The sequence below is a fragment of the Anguilla rostrata genome, chromosome 5 (assembly GCF_018555375.3).
Source record: "Anguilla rostrata isolate EN2019 chromosome 5, ASM1855537v3, whole genome shotgun sequence".
NCBI lineage: Eukaryota > Metazoa > Chordata > Actinopteri > Anguilliformes > Anguillidae > Anguilla > Anguilla rostrata.
The window spans coordinates 9931088-9949145 of NC_057937.1; the positions used below are offsets into that span (position 1 = coordinate 9931088).

Below are 18058 nucleotides of genomic sequence, written 5' to 3' on the forward strand. Positions count from 1 at the left end.
TTGTAATTACTGTAATTTATATCATTTATTGGGTGTAATTATCTTGTACATACAAGCCTCCTTGGCCAAGAACATTTGGGTAGTTATATTACTACTGATAACGTTTTAAATTATGTTTATTTTCTATTAAGGAGGCCCTCTCATTTTGCCTCCCAAGACCATAAAATGTAGGATATATACAGTACAGATATATATACCGGAAAGTACCATGTAGCCACAGAGATGAATGTAAAAGATTACTGCCTTTCCATTTGTTAGCTGCCCTTTAAAGCAATCTATTCGGCACTGTACGCAGTAATAAAGACAGAACAAGCGCCTTAGTTTAGCTCTGCAGAAATATGATCAGCTCTTGACCAATCCGAGGCCTGTAGGGCCATACGGGCCTTATGTGACCCAGAAACGTTAAGATGAAAAAATGGACACGCACCAACGCACAAGCACATAACCAGAGAGAGAGACTGAGAGAGAGAGAGAGGGAGAGAGAGAGAGAGAGAGAGAGAGAGAGAGGGAGGAGACAGAGCAGACAGAGAGAGAGAGAAGAGAGAGAGAGAGGAGAGAGGAGAGAGAGGGGAGAGAGGAGAGAGCAGAGAAGACGAGAGACAGAGAGAGAGAGAGAGAGAGAGAGAGAGAGAGAGAGAGAAGAGAGAGAGACAGAGAGAGAGAGAGAGAGAACAGAGGAGGGAGAGAGAAGAGAGAGAGAGAGAGAGACGGCTAGAGAAACAAGAGACAACAGGAGAAGACGAGAAGAGAAGAGAGAGGAGTGGAGAGGAAGGCCAGGAAGACAAGAGACAAGAGAGACTGAGAGAGAGAAAGGAGACAGAGAGAGACGAGCGAGAGACGAGTGAGACAGCGAGAGACACAGGAAGAGAGGAGAGAGAGAGAGAGAGAGAGAGAGAGAGAGGAGAGAGGGAGAGAGAGAGAGAGAGAGAGAGAGAGAGAGAGAGAGAGAGAGAGAGAGAGAGAGAGAGAGGGAGAGAGGGAGAGAGAGAGAGAGAGAGAGAGAGAGAGAGAGAGAGAGAGAGAGAGAGAGAGAGAGAGAGAGAGAGAGAGAGAGAGAGAGAGAGAGAGAGAGAGAGAGAGAGAGAGAGAGAGAGAGAGAGAGAGAGAGGGGGAGAGGGGGAGAGAGAGAGAGAGAGAGAGAGAGAGAAACGCGCTCCGTCCTAATGGCCAAACTAAGCCTTGCCTGAGAAGGCTGTAAACACGCTCATCAAAGGGCGAGCCCGGTTCGAGAAACGCGGCCCATGTGTTAAGAAAAGCCAACAGGCAGCTTGTTAAGTGGATGAAAAGGGAGCCAATCTAAACGCGCCAGACGCGCTGATGACTGCCCGTCCGTGGCGTCGCTAACAATGCCGGTGCTGCAGAACCAGGAAGGCGCTACAGGCAAAAAGCCCTCAAACGGCACCGCACAGTTTTTTTTAACGGTTTGGTCCTCAATTGGTTCCTTAGCAACACTTCAAATTCACCCCAGCAACTGTGCCCAACAGATCAGGCCCCGGATTTCGCTGAAAACAGTCCAGACAGCGTTGCTATGTTATTAGCCGTGCTGCTACTATCAGAAGCTTGGGCATCCAAGCTTCTGTGCAGTCAGTGGGCATTCAACCGGTGTGGCTGGGCCAGCTCTGGTAGCAAAACAACTGCGAAGCAGGCACCAATGACAGTGCTTCGTTTGTCACCAAAGACGCTCAACAGAATCATCAATCGTGCTCTCAAGCCAAAAATATATAAAGATGCTTGCATTCAGGCATGGTAAACTCGGTTGAGTGCACCCGTTCCGTACGACTTCTGTATCAATAAAACAAGAAATCCATCTGTAAAAAAAAAAAAATGATTTAAAAAAATGCAACAGTTTACTTTATCCAGCATTGATTTTGGAGCAAAACTTGAAGCCATGGCCTGAGTGTTTCAGGCCTCGTTAAAAACAGATGAAGAGCGGGAATCGGTGCAATATTGACGCAACCATCTGGGTGTGATAGCCGGTGCACCTGTAGCTCAATGTTTGACTCGTTTTGATATGAAACTGCACAGGAGTTCCATGGAAAACCTGATCGCTGCATTGCCTAGCTTGACCTTTCCCTGCTTTTAAAACGGGCGATCGCAGCTTGAAAGCACGGCAAAACCACGTATTCCATGGAAGATGTATTTTTAATGCGGCTAAATTGGTGCATATTTTTTTTCTGCAACAATGGAGAGCTTAGGCAACACACATTAAATACACAGGCTTTTAGTACACTTTGCAGAACACTTAGCACATAATGAGCATAAGTGATACATACCCTCATTGGGCCAAAAAAACGGCAACTGGCAAACAATTTGCAAAGCCATTCAAAAAAGAAAAAAAAAACGTGGAATGACTAGACCCGCAGGGATTTCGTTTTTTGCCACTGACTACAGTCAAACCCCATCCAATTTTGCAATGCCCTGAGGTACCATTCGAGCTGTGAAGGACTTCAACTTTCAAACATGCAGGGCGGTGTAATGCTATGTGACTAATTAACAACGATCACAGCAAGATGCAATATGCTCCCACATGTAACCTCAGGAACTATTTACCGAGCCCCAAAGCTACTAGCGAGCTGCAGGATCCATTTTGAAACATATGAAAGGAAAAAAAAACGGCATTTCCCTGCAAACTCATCATAATCAGCGCTCACTTCAAAACGATGATGATGTACGGCGTGGTGATTGTTGTAATTTCCCCCGCTTTCAGGGACGCAGCGCTAATTACTGCCTCTTGTTTTACGCCCGCGCTTGTTTTCCGCGCGCTCCTCCCCTTTTATTATCGGCGGAGGAATGAATGAATAAGAAGGAGAGAAAAAAAAAACGCAATAAAACTTAACGTCCAACGTGCCTCCAGAGCAAAGTGTGACAGGGCAAATCCGCTTTTGTTCCCATCCCCTTCTCTTTCTGTTCCTTTTCCCCAGGGCTGAGCCCACGTGGAAAACAGGCAGGACCACCTGAGCTTAAGTAACCCGGAGCCCCGTGTGCATGGGGGACTCAGCCGTGGCCCCAGTGAACGTCAGTGGAAATCCCTGCGCAGTAAGATCGCCACTTTCATGCCCACTGCCTCTGACACAAGCAATCCTCGTCCAATGGGGGGGGGGGGGGGGGGGGGGAGGGGCTGGCAGGTGGGAATGCTCATCCTGATTGGACCTCCTGGTTGCATTGTGGGGTGAGGGGGGGTGGGGGGAGTGAGGGGCAGGGGGCGGGGCGGACGGAGTGTGGGCGGAGCCGAGCTGGGTGCTGGCGGTTCCCCGTCCATCAGATATGTGTCAGTGGAGCAGTCAGACAAGGCTCTGGACTGACCGCCAGGCCATTAAACAAGAACCCAATCAATAAAAAAGCCCCATATGCCAAAATAAAAGAACCAGACTGTGATTTAGAATTTCGTTTATTTTAGTGGGGGGAAAAGGGGAGATAAAATAACAACATGCAAATCTGATGGTTCTGAGGTCAGGTACGCTGTGAGAAATCCAACGACACTTTTAGCGCCTACAGACGTACAGGCCCTGACGTTAAAAGCTGGCGTGGTAATGCAGCAGTTCACCTAGTCCTCTCCTTTTGCTGTGTGTTTCTGCTCCCCCCCCCCCTCCTCGTCTATCTCTTTTCAGATCTTCATCCTGGCACCGAAGAGGAGTCGGCTGCCTGCTCCCTGTTCTTTGACAATTAAACCACGTTCCAGAGGGAACGGGCCAGACAGGAAGCTGGAAGCGCTTGGCAATGGATGCTAGATTTCCTGGAGGTCCAAATGAATGCTCGGGAACCTCCTCCGATTCGTGAGGGATGCCAGTGGCCTAGCTTAAAAGTTACGAGCTGAAGGTACTTTGGGTCTTTCGCCCACTGAAAAAAAAGTCGCCTTCCATTATCGCAGTTTCAAATTATGGTGCGTACAGCGGGTGCACGGGAAAAACCGCCAACTTAATTTGACGCTGCGGCAGATCGGCGTCGAGATTAGCCTTTTCCATTTGGAGTTTGGCTTTGAGAGTCTGGACTGTGGTCCGGCACGGTGGGCTGAAGGAGTCAGCCCGGCTGAAGCCACTGATTGAATTTCATTACAAGCAGAACGCTTCATAAGGCTCTCCATCTTCAGCTGATTTGTTCCTTTCTTTTTTTATAAAATGAGAGCAAGCAGTCTGCTCACCCCCCCCCCCATCCCTTCATATTTTTTCAGTTTATCCAGACAGGGCAAAGCAGAGAGGGTTGCAGACAGAGATGGGATGAGGGCAAAGCAGGAGGGTTGGACAGGCGGGAGAGGCAGAAAATGTCAGGCGGAATCAACCCGCAGCGAACGGGAAGGAGGGGGCAGAGGGGGAGGGGGGGGGGGGTGAGATGTGGGTTGAAAGCCAGCCGTCCTGCGGCCTGCCACTCGATCCTGCCCGATTTCGTTTTTTTTTTTTCTGTGACTGAAATGCGCCGTCTGACAAACCGTACGGGGGGGGGGGGGGGGGGAAACCGAAGGCGACGCCGGCGTTTGCGTCACCGTGACTATTCGAAAAAAACCCGAAAACAACTCCCATTGGAGCAGCCGCGCTGACCGCTCTGAGTCAGCACGCCCGCACAAAACGCGCCTCCCCCCCCTTTTCATTAACGTGACACCTGACGCGCCTCACACGCCCGAAAGGACACGGCGCCCGTGAGACCCCCCCCCCCCACATTTCGCGTCTGCCCGCTCGCTGGCATTAAGACGGCGGGCCGCGTCTCATTACGGCCGGGTGTGCGGAAGGAGCAATCATCCCCGGCCTCCTCACACGGCCGCCTGAACACGTCTGGCGTAATGGAAGAAGGAGCCTCTTGCACCGGTGTTGCGTTCCTCGGGGTGCCCAACGCCTGTGAAATGTTATGCTCCGGCTTGTTTTCCCAGGGAGAAAAATGTCAAGCCTAGACCTAGGAGATCTGGCTCACTTCACGGCATTCAATTTCCCTTTTGCGAGCGGGCGCCAATGCCACCACTTCTAGCCAGTCTATAAACACAGAAAGACAAGGACTTTTTAAAATGGGTTACCTTTATCTATTAATATAGAAGTCGCAATCCGATCTGACCGCGCTGTCCGTGAACACAATGCGACATTCCTGCAGGGCACTTCAGAACGAGGCTTTTCGTGTCATCAATGCAAAATGTAATTTTAAACTGTTACAATGTGCTGATGGTATGCTTTGGTTGACCGAGTCCGTGAATATACTGCTAGGAAGCAGGTATTAGCTTTTATAGAAGAGTGTGTTCGGAAGGCCGAACATGCCAAGGTTGATGGCAATCTTCTTCCGCTGTAGTTCATTGTTGGTGGGATAGGAAGGACTCTAATCTTGCAATCGTGTTCCAAGTTCACACTATTTCTCGCCACACACAGGCTAGTGAAAGGTGTAGTGTGTGTGTGTGTGTGTGTGTGTGTGTGTGTGTGTGTGTGTGTGCATGTGTGTGTGCAACAGACAGAAATAAACAGAGAGTGAGAGGTACTGTATGTAGAATTTCATCCTCTTACTGCTCAATACGCAATGCAATCACAGTGTTGGTGTGCCATCTGACAGAGATAGGTCACACTGTTATAATACGCAATGTTTGCAGTGTGCTAATTATCGTGGCGAGCCATATTTTCTGTCAGTTTATATATTATGCATTTCTTTATAAAACTCTTGTCACACTTCCTTTTAACGTGTGACAAAAGTACACACAACATGGCTGTCAGTGATCAGGTAAATGTGTTACACACCAGTCAGAGCTTCCTCTACTCTACTGCATGCACTGTGTGAGGAATAACTGAGAACATGTAATTCCACAACATGGCTGACGTACGCTTTGAGAAATGAGAAATGCAGGCCATGACTCCCATGGGGAAACATTATGCTAATGTTACAAAGCATTACTAAAAATAAATGGCAACTTAACAGCATGTAATTAAATCTGATTGTAAGAAACACTGCTAACTATAGCAAAGTGGAAAATCAAAATCCACAAAAGTACAGAGCAAAATCCACAAAGAAATGTCAATCACGGGAGTCACGTCCACTTTTCATCTTACACTCCTCTTTAATGGTTTTCAGGAATGGACTGCAGTGATGGAGAAATGCAGCCATTTTTATTTTGGCAAACACAAAAAGAGCAGCGAGGTCTTACCATTACACGCGGGAGCCTGGCCAGCCTGATTTACGGGCAAATACAGCCTGGCTGTGTACTCCTCCTCCGAGTCGGAGTCATGAACCGGCTGGGCGGGGTCATTACTTAGCAACGGCCTCCGGTTGTCATGGAGATTGGGTGATGGAGGTTGAGAATGAGCATGTTCAGTGACTGGGGATGGACTGGACAGAGAAGATGGCATGGGAGAACCTAAAGGAAAGGAAATAATTACAAACTAAAAAGAAATGCAGCAAAAATAATTTCAAAGATAAAACATGAACATAGGAAACAAGGAAATAAAATTAATGGCTAAAACAAGACTGTAAATCATATGCATAAAGTATATGTATAAAGCATGTGCAATTTACAACATAAAATAGAACGGTGTATAATATAAGCATGATTTTTGTGAAAATGGAAAAAATGGGAACAATATCATTATTTCATACAGTTCATACAGGACTACACTTGCAGCCTGTTAAAACCATGTTCTTAACTTAAGGAAGATGCAGGGGGAAAAAAACTGTGAGTATCCCATCCTAACATGACAAAAAAAAAAGAAACAAAGAAAAATGTAAAGGCCATGTTTCCCAGCTGCCACTGCTGGCTAATTTTAGATCCTTCGTCGCGGACAGAAACGTGTCAAACAACAGAAAGGTGAGATTTCCTCTTACAGTTGCTTTAATAATAGAGTGAGATGTTCTGCCTTTTTTGGCCAATGACTTGGTACTGATGACACCGAGGCTTATTTAACAGCAGGGTCGGCCTATGAGGAACGAGCTGCTTGCTCACTGCTGGTGCGGCCCTTCTACATCCACGGCGCATTGTATAGGAGGAGCTTTCCCAGCTCCGCTGTCAGCAATCACACACTCGGTGAGTCATTCAGTTAGTCACAGTGCGCTGAGCTCTGCGCGAGAGAGTGCAATCATGGAAGCCTCAGAGTACGATCAGGTACGAGGAATACTGGGGGAAAAACACACACGTATACAACACACACAACAGGCTTGTATCAAATATGTCCCTTATATACGCAAACTCCTTAGATGGCGTAAAAAAGTGAAACACTCCTGTGAATACCTACGTTTTTTTAAAAGAAACATGATACATTCCAAAACATATAATCATATGAATGATTTTTTTTTGTCTGCTTACTGGTGAAAATAAAACTGATGCTTCTTTTTAAAATTGTCAGTGTTAAGTCAGACTTGCCTGTGGCAAGCTCACAAAAGCGCAGTTGTGAGTACAGCCTGCAAAAGTACGTTTTTTTTGGGGGAAATAAAGGGAATGGGACACGGCAGGAAAAGAAACCATAGGACCCAGCCTAACCCGAAAATGGGGCTCCTCCGCCTGTGCCTGTCAACCTGGCGCGCCAGCTGTGGAGGGGGCGAAGAGAGAGGATGTGGCAATTTTCAATTTGGAAGATGGCAAAAAAAAAATGACCACACCAGGGCGAGCTGAATGCCGGTAATGGCACACTTAGCGGCTGAATTCTGATTCGGTCACCAACCCGAGGGCTTCGACACACATTTATCCCCTGGCAATTATAATGGGCTGGATGACAAAAGACTCTTTTTTTGCTGTACGCTGGTGACTAACGTATGCCATTTCCATGAGAGCATTTTTGATTGCATCGGTGATTAACACTTTTAAATACATTTTTTAAATGATGTTTTTCAGACTAGACTGCTATTTAAAAAGCGCATTGGAAAACACTCGGCACTCAGACAAAGTGCAACAGTATGACAGCTTCAGTTTTTTTAAACTGGCAATGTTGCTCACTTACAGCGTTTCTCATATCCAGGATACTGAACAATTCAGACCCACAGACCTGTAATACCACTCACAAACGGAGCAGAAATCTGCTTTTGTATAAGCATGATATTACTGTCAGTGCCCACTCACTGAAATTCTTGTTTCTTCATGCTTGCTCATGTCTGCCTCTTCTTAGAAAACTACACAATGATATTGCAGCCAGGGTCATCCTCCTGTGTGTCATGTGATCTGGGGTCCCATGGAGACCGTAATTATTTTTCCTAGTTATATTGTAATGACCGTAAAAAAATAAATTAAAAAAAAAAACATAAAAAGGATGGGAAAAAAAAAACATTCCGCCAGCAACAAAGAATTTCAATCACGATTTATTTATTAATTTATTTACTCATTACAGAAGAACAACCCACCCAATACTGACCCTGCCATAATGGAAGGACTGCAATTCATAGAAAAGTATTTTTAAAAAAAATAAAATTGGCCACACTCGTTCACAAACAAACGCAGCTAAATGAGCAAACTGTTTCAGTGGGGTCACATTAGGTCACAAAAACGCCATCAGAAGCGCAAATTTTGAAACGGTCGTCCAAAGCAAATATTGCAACTTACTCTTGGCATAGCACCCGCCCACCCCGAGCGCACGGCACATTAAAAATGTAGTTTTGCACAAAGTTGTGCAGACAAAGTGCGCGCCGGTACTTCTGCACTTAGGAGTCCCCTGGAAGGAAAAAAAAACTGCATACGCAGCACGCTAAAGCCTGGACCGTATTTCTTCATTACGACTTCACGCATATAGTTTATAGCCTTTGGTCAGTCATTTAGGCACTCGCTAAAATCATTCTCTCTTAATTAAGAGGAATAAAAGACAACACAGTAGGAAGCATAAAAGTGTGACAGCTTTACGGACGGCGAGGAGACGCGGGCGAACCTCGCTCCTCCGAAGATTATCCCCCCACGGCCCGCTAATGTTCCCCCGCGATCCCTCCTCTCGCACAGCTGGGTGTTCTGATGGGGCCCTCTCGCCACAAGGAATTCTGGGAAAGCTGGCTGTAAATGGGTTCCCGGCAGCGCTGCGCGTCAGGGCTCAGCAGGGGGGGGGGAGAGAGGGGGGGGCATTCTAAAGCGCGGAGCCCATGGGTACGGGGAAACATGGCCGATCTTTGGAAATTAAATAATCAGCTTCGGGCACATTGAGAATTTAATATAAGGAGAGTGGGGGTGGGACGGGGGCAAAAATGCTTAATTTTGGTGGTACCGGCGTGATTTTCGGGCTGCCCGGAAACCTGATAATGTTCCAGTTTTTTAAATTTATTTATTTATTTTTTTTTAGCCCTCTGATTTCTTGCGCGTCTCGTCCAATCAACGGCGGGCTCAGCTGCCGGGTGTCTTCCAGTCTGCGGGATCAGCAGTATCTCTCTGGCTGCGGAGCAATGAAAACAGTCAAGGCTGGACATGATGGGGAAGAGGATCAAAATATATTGACCCGCTTCGCGTGCTGAAATACACTGCAGCAGCCGCGGCAATTTGCTGGGCTCCGGCCTGGCCGCTAAATGTATTGCGGTCGTCAATTAAAACATCCGAGGAAGCCTCTGACGGTAAAACCGGGGCACTTGGGGAATGAATTATTTACTGTTCACAGTACCACAAACAAATACAATTCGCAGGCATAGAAAAAAAAAAAAACTGCACCTATCCTCAGCTAACACAAAACGTTCTCGCAACGTTGCTGCCGTGTAGTGGCAATGCTACAACATCGACAAAACATTCCAGGAACGTTGAGAGAACATTTTGTGTTAGTTGGGTCCCTGGCCCTGACTATCGAACGCCGAAATGCTAGCACGTTAGCACAAACGTACAAACGGCCTCTCAAGAAGGACTAAGAACATGACAAAGAGAGAAATCGTTTTTTTAAAGTTTCGCGATGGGCATCATCCCTCCTACTCGCCAGACTGGCACTGGCCGCGAGCGCGAAGAGTTTCCCAGAGCTCCAGGCATTGGCCCCGTCTTCCCGCTCTTTCGAAGCAGTGCATCTCCTCTTGTCTCTCAGACCCCCTGCCAACCGCCCAACCTGTTAGAACTGGCCTTAGCATTTATCTCTCAGTGGGACTCCACAGGCCGGTACAGTGCTCCTGCAGCGACAGGTACCACTTAATTAAAGCCCTCCGTGCAAACAGATCGGGAGCACGAAGTTCCCTGACAACATGGGGTAAGACAAGAAGGAAGGATTAAAAAAAAAAAAAAAAAAATTAAATAAGACTCCAAAAAACTCTGCCAGCCATGGACTGATATGTCACAACAGGCAATGTTTAAATATCAATTAGAGAGAAAAGATGGGGACGATTTAAAGGGGGAAAAGATGAACCACCTGATTCACTGTTATGCAGTCACGCCCTGGGCGAACCAGCAGACAATATGGATTCGTAAAAAAAACCAAACAGACCCCCTAGCAACCGCACGATACCGCGATCGCCTGTTGCGAAAACAGAAAAAGTCTATTTCGGCGTCCTCCATAAGCTTACGCTGCCACGCAGCACTGCGATCCACCGCAGTGTTTGCTTTGTCAAAACAGAGCCCTCCAACTTTGACATGAAGACAGAGAAGAAACTCCCCGGCTCTCAAAAGCTGAAGAAAAATCAAGTGTTCTGTCATGTAACCTTTTCACCACTGTTTCACTGCCTGGGCGTAAATTGACATTAACAGATGGCTGTTGTTGACATAAGAAAATATCAGCGCGCATACCACCCGTCATGCTGCTGCAGAAACTGAAAATATTTTTCTTCTTTTTTTTGAGTGAGTCATTGATTTTTTTCTTGTTTTTTTTTGGTGATTTCTCCTTGCACTGGAAGCAGCTCCTTTGTCTTACACTTGGTCAAAACAAATCAACATTCCCTTTCACATCGCTGTACCCCGTACGAAGAAAAGTGCAGACAAAACAGATAGGGAAATAATGACTCTGCATAGCTGTCAGTGGCTCCGTTTTATCCAAACAAGACGTGCGTATTTATTTTCTAATAAGCGAATCAATGGCGATACAGGCTCCGGCGCTAACCAAGCGTTTGTGTGTTACCTGGGCCGAGCTTCTCTACCACGACGCAGTGCTTCGCCGTTCGTTTCGATTTTCAGTGGACGGGAGACTATTAACAGTCTCGTCAGACGCCCCGCATCCTCCTCCAAGAAGAATGGAACGAGAAGAAATGACACTCATTGAAGTCTAGACGGAATTTTCTGAAAGTTCGCTAAGTGAAGGATGAGCCGCATATTGATTTTGTCTTACTATTTGTCTTTTTTTTACGAGTACAAAAACATTCAGATAAAAGGGACTAATAATCAAACGTTTGTCAGTGCTCACCCCTGGGTAGATGTAGCAGAACAAAAGATTCGACTGGTTGCCCAAACAAAAAAAACAAAAAACAAAAAAAAGGACACGCCACCAAAATTACAACACAAAGGAGAAAAAAAACCACCCTCGTCCCCCCACTCCTCATTTTGGGCCACCCTTTGCCATTTCCTCTGCCAAACTCACATGAAAGAAAGAGAGGCAGGAATTATGGGTACGCGGGGGGGCGGGGTCAAGCATTTCTCAAGGCCATTATTCTCGTAGCTGGCCCGGTAGACACTGGCGCGCTCTATCTCCAGCCACAGAGCGGAGACACTCGAGAGACATCACGGCCATGTAAACAGGCCATGAGGACAGAGGCTACGCGCTACGTCAGCACCCGGCTTCGCCAACGCAATCACCGCAACGGGCAGAGGCCCGTATTAGCTAGTCTCGCCGCAAACGGAACGAACCGAGTTTTCCCAATCACAGTTTTTTCAATTTATTAAAAAAAACGCGTCAGAAAAAAATCCACAGGAGACAGGAGTAAATACGCGAGAAACACAAACGATTCATTTCCCGGCCGTGGAGGCCGAATTCAGAGCGGTGAGAAAGCAGACCCCTATGGCACGCTCTCTCAAGCGCGGTGAATAACTTTGCGCAAGACGAGCGTAATTTATTTTACATACAAAACACTGAGATTAATCTTGTTTTTTTTTTGCTCTTGTCACACAGTGTCTGAGAAATGGCTTTCAGTGATTAAGGGCACAATTATTTTGCGATTGCGATCCGACAAAAAAAACATATAATAATAGGACCGCGTTGGAAGGGATGAAGGAAGTGCAGCCCCTGTGTAATCAAAGCCTGTTTTTACCCAATCTCCATGAGCCGGGCCGAGATTTTCACCTCATCTTCCCCGTCGCTTTCATTCACTAGACTGAGGACTTCACCCATCCGTCTCTGTGGGCAATCATAAATAAGCCATTTCTGCGAAAAAGAAAGATCAATATAGAACGAGAGAGGGAGAGAGAGAGAGGGGGGATAGGGTAGAGAAAACAAAGCGGCAGACAGGGATAGAGAGAGAGAGAGAGGGAGGGAGGGAGGGAGACAGAGACGGAGACAGGAAGAGAAGAGAGAGGAGAAAAAGGGGCAGTGCTTCTGGTAAGACGGAGGATGAAGGGAAACGGCAGCGAGCAGACGGGCAGGGGGGGGGGACTCGGGGCCCGTCTCCTGGCTCACCTGCGGCCTGACGGTAACGGTCTGCAGCTGTGCCCGGAAGGGGCCGGCCCGAGAGCGCGCGCCGTGGCGGGAACCCGCGCCTCCCCCCCCCCCGGCGCTTAACGGAGCCAGAGGCGCGCCGCGCGTCCTGCCCGAACGCGAGCGGGGCCCCCGGGGCTGCCAGGGGCCAAGCGCCTTTTCTCCGGTAGGCATCGGCGGCCCATTAACGCCCCGCCCGTCTGCCCAAAAAAAAGAGCAGCCGCCCCCCGGCGAGAACGGCTGCGGGTCAGCGCCCACGAGGCTCCAGCCAGCCAGAAATGCCGTGGTGGACGTGGGGGGGGGAGGGTTTTTTTTTTTCTTAGCAGGAGGGCAGAAGAAAGACTGTGCTCTCAGCTCTGTCCGCTAGCCAGGCTTTTCGCCGCTTTCCTTTGTCCCCTGGGTGGGGGCTTAAAAGGCACCGAGTCCGCAGAGGCCCGTCACACCCACAGGCGCCGAACGTCTCTGGCCTTTCGCCGTCAAAGACACGGAATGCGGGGTTTTTGTGAGGGAAAACTGCACAGACGTTAAACTGCAAGACAAACGCGAGGAGAGGCGGCCTTTTTTTGGTAAATGCTGAACCGGAGGCGAGCCGGCGCAGAGCGCTCCTTCCTTCCTCCCGTTCCGGGGACGATAACGAGGCCGCCATCATCACTCCTCTCTCTGAACCCGCGGCTCCTGCGCTCGCCGTCGTGGAAACGGATCGCTCCGTTTAGCGGTGGGCGAGGCGGACGCCATTTTGCGGTCGTCGAGCAGTATCTGACGCCTCCGTGGCCTCTGGAACTGCAGGGCCTTCGGCCGCATGCGAGGGAGAAGGAACGGCCACCGTCGAACGGCAGAGATCTTAATACGTTGTAAAGAAGAGCGGGCTCGGCGGGCCAGCCTCCCATTGCTCCACTCCGCAGCTCACTTAGCACGCTCCCTCCAGGCCATGCGCAGGAGAGAGAGAGCGTACCGGGGAGGGCCGGACGGTAAAGTGGTAACCGAGCATCAGCGCGGGGGCTAAAGACGTTAGCGCGGCCGCTTTCCGAGCTCGCGCGGATCCGCTGTAACTCCGCGCGGACGGGAGATATATAATTTAGATACGGCGATCGATACGATCGAGGTAACGGATGCTTAACTCCGGCACGCGATGCCAAGCCCGCTCTCCGCTCTCTCCGCTCCCCGCTCCGCTTTATCTCATAATGGAGGCGTTAATGGAAAACTTGTTCCCGCCTCTCTGAAACCTTAGCGCGCTCTTTGTGTGCCAAAAAAAAAAAAAAAAGAGAAGAAGAAGAACGCAATCGATATCTGGCCTAGCGGGGTCACCAGAGAAGTTATTCCCGTGCCTTTCAGTGGCAAATCTGAAGCCTTCCTGTTCCCCCTCTCTCTCTCTCTCTCTATCAGCAGAACAAAGAAAACAAGTTGTGTCTGCGTGAGCATCTGAACTGTTTGTGGAGAGGCTTGCTGTGCAGGCCTGTTCTTGCTCCGCGGAAACAAATGGCTCAGTTTTGCCCGTGCCCAAGTGAAAAGGCATCAAAGTGAGATGCGAGAGAAAAATTCCCCAACATCTGCAGAGACACATATGCTTATTGTCGAAGCATGTAAGGAGTGGGGTGCGGGGGGGTGGCTGTCGACTGTTGTGTGGGGGCAGTGTGCCTGTAGAGCAAATGGATGCGTGGGACTGAGGTAAACAGAAGGGAGAAAAAGACCACCTGCTTCACCCGCAATCCCACCTGTGGGAGAGCCATGAATAATGCAACAGCAAACATTAGCATGCGTGCATTCATTAACCGGCATTATCTGGTACCAAAAATGTTCAAAATTCATAGAGATGCTGCCTCCTTCAAAAAGCCAAGCTGTCCCAAGGTAGTCATGGAGAGAAATTATTAGCCAGTTTTTACCCTCTTCCTCCCAGCTGGAACGCCCCGTTGTGTTTGAAGCTGGTCGTATTGTTGCGCCCCCTTTTGGGAGAAAACCGAACGTGCTTCTGTTAGCCCTCTCCTATTTTTTTCTTTTTTTCTCTGCAGTCCACCACCTGCTTCATGCAGGCAGACCGCAGGTGCCAGGCCAACTGGCGGGGGGCTGGCGCCCAATGAGACGCCTCCGTCCTGCAGACCGAACCTCCCCCTCCCTGCGCTGCGTCCAATTACGCGCTGCCGTTCGCGGCTCGGGGCGCAGTAAGCGTGGGCGCGGCCTGGGCTAGCGGGTCACGGAGTCACACAGCGGCCCCGCGGAGACGGAATTTTGAACAGGAATCGCTCCAGCCTCGAATCTGGTAGTTAAGGCAAATCGATATTTCGAACGTGGAGGAGAGGAGCTGCTCTGTGCTTCAGCTGGCCGGGGGCGTACGTCATCGCCTTCTCGTTCCTTTGTGGGACACAAAGCGGCCGTCGCCGCGGGTTCCCGCGCAGGTGACCGTGCTCGCGTCGCCGATGACTCATCAGAAGCCGTGAGACGTCCCTCACCTCGCAGACGGCGCTCCTTTTGATTGGAGATCGGCAGCATTCCGCGCAGACGTCTCAGGTGTCTGGCGTATCTCAGCGCGATAAAAGTCCCTGATTTCGCGTAGCGAGTTCCCTGGGAGTCCAGATTTATGACAAACCTCGCATTGTTTCCTCAGGTACAGTCTTTCATTTTTTTCTTAAAGAGAGATTAGCCCTCGGTTGTTATCTTCTGCTTTGACAGAGCAGGTATAAACTGACACATTCCACCCCCCCCCGGTCCCTATCTCTTCCTCTTCTGTAGAAGCACGGAGATAATCATTACTGTAGCCCTTATCCGTGCAAGACAAAAATGCACTCTTGCTTGCGTGTAAAATCCCACAATCAATCACGCACCACCACCATTGCGACACCAAAAATAACCATCGCAGTTTTGTTTACCAAATTTAAAAAATGAAGGTGATATCCATCATCTTCAAGTCATCTTCAGGTAGCCTCACAAAACATCAAAAACTAAGAAACACCAATTTCTTCAGCCTGATATTTTGGTGCATTCCACAGGGCTCGACTGTACTTAATTTTGAAATATTTATGAATTAATATTTCTAAATAAACCTATGTACAGTGTGGTGGCGTGGCACTAGCGCTAGTAGGAGAGGTACAGGCAGACCCTGGCGTGCCGCACTGGAACAAATCCGCAACAGTGCGACACGTAAGCCCTCCTGTCAACACTGTCACATCTCAACAGCATCAAGCCCTGAACACCGGTTCTGAACACACTCCACAAAAGCAGTAATCCATAATAGATTATCATGTCCCAGTTTCTTTTCTCTCTTTCTTTTTTTTGAGGAATTGTGTAAATGAAAAACGGAGGGAAAATGGGTCACGTCAGTCATTCCGGCGCGCGTGTGCGGCGAAGCCTCGGCGTAGTCCGTGTTCCGCGGCGGCCGCGTCTCTCCCCGGGCCTTAACCCCCCCGACGCTGTCACGAGAGCAAACACCCCCCAAAAGGATGCTCCCCCCGGAGGACCGGGCCCTCTGAGGGAGTGGGGGGGGGAGAGGAGGGAGGGAGGAACAGCGGGATATTTGGGGGGGAAGCAATCATGCCATCGACGCTGAAAGCAAGCGAGAAGCTCCGCGAGATTACGTCCTCGCAGTCAATCAGAGAGTCCTTGTCCCTAATTGGGCTTTGTTTGTTTACCAAAAAAAGTATGAAGAGTCTTCATTAGCGCGCGCGCTATTGAAAGCCGCTCGCATTTCCCCATCTCCTCCCGTTTGGCAAATGGGAAACAGCGGGAGGCAGAAACCGCAGTTTAACATAAACACACACACATGCTATCACTCTGCCCGCTCACTGCATTCACAGGGAGAAAGCCAGCCATCTTCTCCCCTGAATACGCTAACGCTATTACACAAAGAAGTGTGCGTGTGCGTGTCTGTGTATGTACTGTATGTGTGTGAGAACTGTCCCTTAGAAGCGTATTGCTTGCCAGTCACTGCGCATGTGTATGTGTGCGCGTGCATGTGAGTGTGAGTGTAAAAATAAAAAAAAGGCTCATGATGATCTTAAACATGTATGATAGCAAAGAAAGAACAACGAGCATGAAAACTGAAGACGAAGCGTTTTCCTGACCGATTAGAACAATTCTGACCAGTAGCCTCGCTACACTGCAATATGAAAAGATTCATGGGACAGACTCATATTCAGCATGTGCACTATACTGGGCCTGCATCAGACTGTTTGGACCAAGTCTGGGGAGCTGAACTCAGTACTGCAGACAGGTCACGGCTGCCAACCGCCACCCCACCCTCCTAAAAAACCCCACCCCCACTTTCTCCTGGTCACAAACCCACCACCAACCCCCTCTGCCCCCAGCTGCACTACCCAAACAAGCTGGGTACTGCCAGAGTGCTGGGGCGGACCGGGCAGGTAGGAGTGCAGGGAAGGGAGAAAACCTCCAGTGCAATAACCAGGCAGAGAGGTCGGGGTGGGGGTGGAGTGAGGGGGGGGGGGCAGGGGGGGCAGCCATTTACTGGATAATGACTCCTCAATGGGAGAGAAATGATAAGGAATGAGCTCTGTGAGTATCTGCTTCCCCGGGCGTCTCGGTTGATGGGGCCGCAGGAGGGGGGTGTTTGGGGAGAGTGGGGGGTGTGGGGGGGCGTGTGTGGTGAGTCCCACTCCAGGCCCAACCCCCCGGCAGCGCTGCAGAACCAGGCTCCGCTGCTGCCAATCCAGGGACCCAGACTGAATCAGCTCAAGTGTCCATAATGCAGTTGCAATAACAGTGGAATTCCTGGTTTGGGAAAACAATGTAAAAATCTGCCTGAGCTGGAACGGGGCCAGAGGGAAAGAGCTTCCAGAGCCTTTGGAACTGACAGGCATCCTGTTGACAGACATTAACCCTCCCAAATGGTGACACATGTTGTAGCTTTTGTTACTTTGAACGGGGCATGGGCCTCTGAAAAGCTAACATACTCATGGAATCCTGAGCCTTTTTTTTAAACATAACAAGCATACAATCTTGATACGGTCTTGTCCTTACAGCCAGTTGTTATCCTCCTCCTCCTACAGATAAGATCAGGTCATATCAATCTAAGAGATTAGTGCCGCACGTTCGTACCATTACAGCAGAGCAGAAATGTCTTAACAGATGGGCAGTCCATTTTGAATACAAATCTCTGAATAAGCAGGAGTCCGGATCTGAAGACGAATAGAAAATAGAACGAACTCAGATGGAATAACTTCAGATGGAAAACAAGCAGCCATTACAGGATTACGGTATCAGTGTCAGTTATGGCTACCAACCTGCATGTGATGCTGGTACTGCGTCGCTACTTAAGGCTTCACTGTTCACTGGACTGCCAATGTGGGGGTGTAGGGGAAGGGGGGGTGGGGGGCCAAAACCACTTTGTGTATGATACTGAAGTCTGCCATTTCACAGGAGGAGGGGGGGTTCTCTATTTAACCCTTTAACGTGTAACGTCACAAATGTGTGATCACAATGTTCTTAACTGAACATTCTAATGCTGATGTAACAATCACGACTGGTAGAAGAAACCAATGGAATTCTAGGACACTGACGTAGAATTCTGAAAACAGCAAAGAGCCGTGGCCTCTTAAATTTGGCGGAAAGTGTATAACTGAAGCCGCCGGCGCACTCTTTCAGCAGGATATGCCTTCTGCGGC

At 49.1% G+C, this 18058-nt stretch overlaps 1 protein-coding gene across 22 annotated transcripts in view; it reads right to left on the reverse strand.

Annotated features, from left to right (window-relative positions):
- The window catches only part of tenm3 (teneurin transmembrane protein 3), a 484477-nt gene that overhangs the window by 108895 nt on the left and 357524 nt on the right, over positions 1-18058 (reverse strand). For 15 of the 22 annotated variants that reach the window (XM_064335067.1, XM_064335062.1, XM_064335059.1 and 12 more), the window contains one exon: positions 6107-6316. The exons of the other annotated variants lie outside the window; for them this stretch is intronic. In XM_064335067.1, the coding sequence (XP_064191137.1) occupies positions 6107-6316 (210 nt within the window). The remainder of the gene's footprint in view (positions 1-6106; positions 6317-18058) is intronic. 22 annotated transcript variants of the gene reach the window in all.